General features: G+C 36.3%; 1 protein-coding gene across 1 annotated transcript in view; it reads left to right on the top strand.

Moving 5' to 3' along the window:
* The window catches only part of CBLN4 (cerebellin 4 precursor), a 23,841-nt gene that overhangs the window by 460 nt on the left and 15,881 nt on the right, over positions 1 to 7,500 (top strand). The window contains exon 2 of the mRNA XM_075276827.1: positions 7,184 to 7,300. Coding sequence (XP_075132928.1) covers positions 7,184 to 7,300 — 117 coding nt within the window. The remainder of the gene's footprint in view (positions 1 to 7,183; positions 7,301 to 7,500) is intronic.

Raw genomic sequence — 7,500 nt, 5'->3', positions numbered from 1 at the left:
CATCTATTATCTACATAAATAACTGATACCTTATGTATTGTCTATCTAATAACTCTAATAACTGATACCTTATGTATTATCTATCTAATAACTGATACCCTATGTATTATCTACCTAATAACTGATACCCTATGTATGATCTACCCAAATAACTGATACCTTATGTATTGTCTACCTAATAACTCTAATAACTGATACCTTATGTATTATCTATCTAATAACTGATACCCTATGTATTATCTGCCTAATAACTGATGTCCTCTGTATTATCTATCTAATAACTGATACCTTATGTATTGCCTACCTAATAACTGATACCCTCTGAATTACCTATCTAATAACTGATACCCTATGTATTATCTGCCTAATAACTGATACCTTATGTATTACCTACCTAATAACTAATACCTTATCTATTATCTACCTATTAATTGATACCCTATGTATTATCTACCTAATAACTGATACCCAATCTATTAGCTACCTAATAACTGATACCCTATGTATTATCCATCTAATAACTGATACCCCTATGTATTATCTGCCTAATAACTGATACTTTATCTATTATCTACCTATTAATTGATACCCTATGTATTATCTACCTAATAACTGATACCCCATCTATTATCTACCTAATAACTGATACCCTCTTTATTACCTACCTAATAACTGATACCCCCTGTATTACCTACCTAATATCTGATACCTTATCTATTATCTACCTAATAACTGATACCCTCTGAATTATCTACCTAATAACTGATACCCTATGTATTATCTACCTAATAACTGATACCTTCTGTATTACCTACCTAATAACTGATACCTTCTGTATTACCTACCTAATAACTGATACCCTATGTAATATCTACTTAATAACTGATACCCTATGTATTATCTACCTAATAACTGATACCCCAACCAACATAACTTGCCCTGCCTAACATACACTTCCTAAAATGACTGATACCCTGCCGACCAAAACTTCTCCCTGTTTAACATCGCTGATACCCTGCCTAATACACCACCTAAAAGTTGATGCCTCAGCATCCTAACTGATCAAGTATATAGTGTCTGAAATAAAAGCCTAAGTGATACCTGAGCTGATAGAGTGTACTAACATGTAAGAGATATCCTGTCCACTATACAGTATACCCTGCCTAACTAATAAAGTGTATCCTGCCCAATGTAACAGCTAATGTAATGAAAAGGAAGATCCTGCCTAAGCAATTACATAGATATAGATAGATAATAGTCCGCCTGCCTATATACCTGTAATCATACATGCATAGTGTATTTTGCTTAAAATATTGGGTGAGGGTACCCTGCTTGTTAGAAGTAGGAAAGAATAGTCTGTTTAATATACTAGGCAGCCTGCCTAACATACTGTATGTGATCAAATGTTTCCTGCCTAATAGAACTAGTATTTATAATATTATAAGAATATAACGTATGCAGGATACCCTCTATAATAGGTAGAAGATAGCAAGCCTAATAGAACAGCTTTACTACTAGCGATGGTTTTTCTAGGTAAAATATAAGATGACTATGCTACTAGTGACTTCTATAACCTATAATGGACACTATATAACATAACAGATAAAGGATAACCTCCCTTATATAAAGAGCATAACCTTCCTGCTATAGCTGGTACAGGACGCCCCCCTTAATATAACATATCTATCTCTTCCTTAATGTGACAATATTAATATAAGATTTGTGCTCGGGGACTGTAACTACTTGTATAATTCAGCTTGAGACGAGTGTAAGTGATGACTGCCTGGGCTGAAGGATCAACAGGTGCTTCTTCGCTTCTCCTCCCGGCAGCTTTGTAATGCTAAGTGCACTGCAGCAAGTTCAGCCGGCAGGACCTCCTCTCCAGCCTCCTACTAACCCTCCACCCTACACCTCTAGGCCCCCTCCAGCGCTATATAGAGTGCAGCATTGGATTAATATTTCATGTATTATATCCTGACTGCTGTAATTAAGCATTGATAACTATGGCAATATATTAATGCTGCAGTTACTCCTTCTTCACCTGCACCTTATGGCTCTCCAGCTGTTCAGAAACTACAACTCTCAGAATCTCCAGCCAGATGTCTGGACATTGTGGTGGGACTACAACCCCTAACTGGATCCTCAGATATTTGTCTGCAGGATTCATCTCTCCAGCAGCTAGAATAATACAGCTCATAGCATATTTTGGCAATCTGTGGATATTGATGCTGGGAGTTGTAGCTGTACAAGCTATTTTGGACCCAAATGTCCATTGTGTAGCTGTAATGCTTCCAATATACTAAGATTAGTTACTGTAGTTAAAAAAATAGCTTTCTGTGAATTTACAGCTGGAAATGAGCGAAGCATTGAAAGCACCGCAGAAAATTAAATGAAGCCATTAATTAAATCCCCACCGTGGTGTTATTTAATTTAGTGAAACTGAAGAGAGAACTGCCAAGTGAACAGTAGCTGGAACACAGCAAGGAGACTATCCATAGGCCACAATGGCTCACTGTCTGATACTGGGGGAAGGGGGAGGTTATATCATTAAAAGCCTTTACTACTTCCCTCAGGCCCAACAGAACTGAAAGGGATGCGAAACTTTGTACAGGGCTAGACACAGTACGCACCATCTATTCATCCTTTTCACATATATTATATCTTATTTAATAAATCAGTCACACACTGAGCTGTGCCTCCTTATCTGGTGGACTACAATGGCCAGCAAGCCCAGCAACATTGAAGCATATACAATGTAGTCAATACACCAACAGTGTGAAATCTGGACTCTTCAAAAAATGTTGTGCACAAAGCTCTGAACATGCACTGACAGCCCTTGCTTGCATGCAGTAAATGTACAATGGTCAGTAACTTGTAACCCTTACACCGTAGTAAACCTACAGCTCACAGCCTGCCATATCCGCCTGTGCTTGTATGCAGTAGAGCATAAAAAACCCTTTTCTGTTTTATGTAGCACTTAATCTCTTGTGATACTTTAACCCCCAACATCGCACGACTGTCTATTCTTCAATGCAGTATTGCTAGTAACTACTTTCTAGGTGCAACCCACAAAAAATGATATGTGGGTGGGAAGGTGTTGGGTGGCTGGGTAGAGGGGGGGAAATTGAGATTAAAGTATGGGTAAGCTTTTATTTAAAATGCAAGTTTTATTACATCCATTAACAGATTCCAGTTGCTTTTATAATGGAATTATGGAGAGATAGCGTGTTATAGGAACATGTATATACTATATGAGTAAATATTGTTGCATTTGTTATAATTGTAGCAAGTTCTATTACTACTTTTGTGATTTTATGGACCTCTAAACTATAACAAAATTACAATATATTCTATAGACGTATATTCCTCAACCAATGGAGCTTTGGCTGTTGTGGGACTACTACTCCTAGCACGTAATTCCCATATATAGCCAGAGGTGTTCCATAATTTATGAATACAAGATGTAGATGTAGCAGAGCTGAGGCTTTTATGTGTCCCTTTGGGGCTCTGTCATTTGTTATCTGTGATAACGCTTTGAGCTAAGATAATACAATAGATTTATTGTAGCCGTATCTAAAATTATATCTTTTATACATATATATTATATATATATATATATATATATATATATATATATATATATATATGATCAGTTATCTGTCTAGTGAATTTTGGAAAAACGTCTCTGCAGACTTGAAGGGAAATGGAAATCTGTTGTCCAGATCATAGGCAGTGATGCCACTCACTCATTGCTGCCTCACTACAGCTTAACCCTTCCGAATAGATTGTCAATGATGTAAAAACTGAGGACACCTAAGGCTGTACATGAACCTTGCAAACCTTCCTTACTCCAGTCAGTCCTATGTAACATTATAGTCAAGACATGTAAATGACAATGAGTTCAGATAATCTAGTAGATATTAGTGTCCATTTACATGATATTGAGTGACAACTGGTCTCTAAACCAGGCCTTATACCCTGTCTAGGTGCAAACTGTATGGGTACAAAGGATAGTTATTACATTCATTCGGTCACCTTATAGTTTGAATATTGTCGCAACACTTCTATTTCCTCCATGATACAGTATGTACTGCTGGCCACAATCATTTTTCTAGGCCAAGTAAAAAGTGCGACCAGCCAACAAGCAAGCGCTTTTGTCAGCTGATCACAGGCAAATGACTTGGAACCAATATTCCTATTAACTATCTGCATGTTCAAAATTTTGCATGTTTTTGGAATGTGATCTGAGAAAAAAGTATAGAGGATAGGGAGGTGATACAGCACGTTTTTCAGTCTACTCCTGCTTTTGGCTTCCAAAACTGACTGTAAAAATCTGAATGTATATATATATATATATATATATATATATATATATATATATATATATATGCACCCTTATTCAGCCAGATTTTGTCTCGTGTAAAAGGCCCTTTTTGCAACACGACAGATAACACACAGTGATAACACTCTGACAACAAACATGTATGTGATGTTATATGTATTGTGTCATAGTACACTGCAATAACTTTTTTTTACTATATGTAAGGTAGATGTTGCAGACCTACGAAACCCCACTTATAGCACATTGTGAGTAATTGACAATCTCAACTCTGCTTCATGTGTCTAGACTTGACATTTCCCGGAAGGTTCCTATATGTAATAAGAAATGTAAAAGCAGATGTAGCTGACATTTTCTATATGTATAGAAAATAAAATGCTAGATAAATATAAGGTTCTACTGAGTCATTTCACAGCCATTATAAGCAGCTACTCTGTTGAACTGTCTCAGATCAGGACTTAGTCAGTTATCTGGAGAAAGAAAGAATGATTGATTGATCAGATGAGTCACTCACTTGTTCATTCATTCGTTCATTCTCAAATGGGTTGGTGGCAGTTTTTGAAAGGTCTTCATGAGTTTCCTAGAGTTTGTTAGAAAGAAATATAAGAAATATACATATATATGTATATCAGAAAAACAAACAAATGAATCAATCTATGAATGAATGAATGAATGAATGAATGAATGAAGTAGTTTCTTATCCAGGTTTTCATGGAATATAAGATGGAAAAAAGATCAGATAATGGAAAGAAGGAATAAGTGAATGAATAGATCTAAATGTGACTTGACTCCTTGCTGTAAATTCCAGGATGTGTCTTCTGCCTCTGTAAGACTCTTCTGCTGCCTTCTAATGAGGTTGATGAAGTTCTAATCATCCGTCCATTATCAGTGCAGTAATTAAGGAAATTAAGGAGCTGAGAGATTCTGACTGATAATGAGCTGCTATAATATCATCATCTATTACTGAAAACCCAAACAAAGACTTATGTGACCTGAGGAGTCTTATAAGATGAAGCTGTACCTTTAAAAGGATTGTCACAACTTTTAATCTTATCAACTATTAATAGGATAGGTGAAAAATGACTGATTGATTGATTGATAGAGCCCCACTGCTATAACCCGCTCCAATAATGAGAATGGGGCCTCTGGTTTAAATGTATCAAACATTCTCTATGGGATTGCTGGTGATAGCCAAATGTACTAGTTGGCGTCTCTTCTCTCCCCTCAGAGATAAATGGAAAGAATGGGCAGATGCTTAAAGGGAGTCTGTCACTAGGAAACTCATAATCACAATCACTCACAGAGCAATTTAGGAGACATTCTGCTGAGCACCATCATACCTTTCTATATTCTTATAGATGCACCTTTTCTTATAAAATCAGTTTTTTTTTAACAAAGTTGTGTGAATATCTCGATACGGAGCCCTTGAAGGCTTGGAACACTCCATTTTACAGTTAAAAAATACATATGTCCTTCAAGTACAGTCAAGGAACACTTGAGCCTCATTTGCATACTTAAAGATATTTTTTCAAGAAAAGTGGCGCATGTATTTGTATAAAGGTGTGATCGCATCCTCTGTAATGCACTGGGAGTGGTGTAATATTAAGTTTCTGTAGTGACAGATCCCCTTTATTTTAACTCCCACTCTATTCAAATGGGGAGGGGGACAGGACCTAACATCCTTTGATTAATGAAGGTCCTAGTGGTTGGACGTCAATCAATCATCCTATGTTTAAATCTTATATTATCTTGGAAAATCAAATTATGATACTTTGCATTTATGTAATATAGCTTTATGTATGTTTTTAGTTTATTTTTAATCTATGCATTGTAAAATAAATTCTATTTCCTGCTAGAAATCATCAGCAAGTTGATTCATTGACAGATTCTGTTATTGGTCATAATCCTATAGTCTGGCTACGAAGCTGAATATCTTCTAGTTGTTTTAGTTGTAGCTCCATCAACAGCAGCTTTTTTACCGTTTATATTTAAATATGAATGAATAAGTATAATTTTATAGAATATATATAAGAAAATGTCTTCAATTCAAAATGATGGTATTTTATAGGTCTAGTTTATTTAATGCTGAAAGAACAGGGAAACCTTTATTTTATGGTAAGAATAGAAATTGACAACCCATATAGAGATCAGGGTACAAATCGGTCTTGGTATTAGCCGTCATGTGAGAGGATGTCATGTATATATCCTCACCTTCAGCTGCCAACTATTGAAATTAGTTGTTATTCTTTTTAACCCCCTCATACCCCTTTAGATTTTCTCCAGTAAAACATATGGGAAATAAGATACCAATTTGTAAATTTTATGTAACTCTTCAAAGCAGATCTACGTCTTTAATCATCCATCCAACAATCTTAGCTGGATAATTTCACATGATATCTATCAGTATATTGTTCAAAGCTATTTTTTCAGCTCCAGCTCCAGATCCCCTGGAGACATAGTCACATGATAATGTTATGGAGCTACCACTAGAGGGCACCTAAGAATATAATGCATACTTTGTATACTGAACTCAATCATTGATCAGTATACAGTAAGCTCCCCTAGTGGTGGTGACATGAGGCAGTTACAATTATATAATGTAACTCTATGTCTGTGCGGGGGATTTGGAGCTCTGTATCAGAGCAATGCTACAAAGATTTATTAATAGTTATCATTATAAATTAGCATAACAACATTTTGATATACTTAAATTAACAATGAAATAGTATGGCGGTTTAAGGAAGGAATTCATTGTAAGGTACATCCTGCATTCAGATCTGAGGCTGTAGCAGACAAGGCTTCAATGTGCAGATCTCTGTAACCCAGCGTCTCTTTGTTTTGTAGATCTTAGTAAACGTGGGAAACTTTTTCACTCTAGAATCGGTGTTTGTGGCCCCAAGAAAAGGAATTTACAGCTTCAACTTTCATGTAATAAAAGTTTACCAAAGTCAAACAATACAGGTAAGTGGCCAAACCTCCCTCCCACACAAGCCAAGGTACATTATCCTTCATATAAAGCAATGATCAGGATCTGTGGCTGTGATTGGCAGCCATGCTGCAGCTATGCTCAGTGCTGCAATGCACAACTGAAATATATAGCGCATTCAGGTTGTAAGGGGGCTGGGGGCCTATCCATGCTCGAAGGCCCCTCATGCTCAGGG

Source organism: Leptodactylus fuscus, chromosome 6 (assembly GCF_031893055.1).
Source record: "Leptodactylus fuscus isolate aLepFus1 chromosome 6, aLepFus1.hap2, whole genome shotgun sequence".
Lineage (NCBI taxonomy): Eukaryota > Metazoa > Chordata > Amphibia > Anura > Leptodactylidae > Leptodactylus > Leptodactylus fuscus.
The sequence above is the reverse complement of the archived record's forward strand: the minus strand, read 5'-3'. Positions and strand labels throughout refer to the sequence as shown.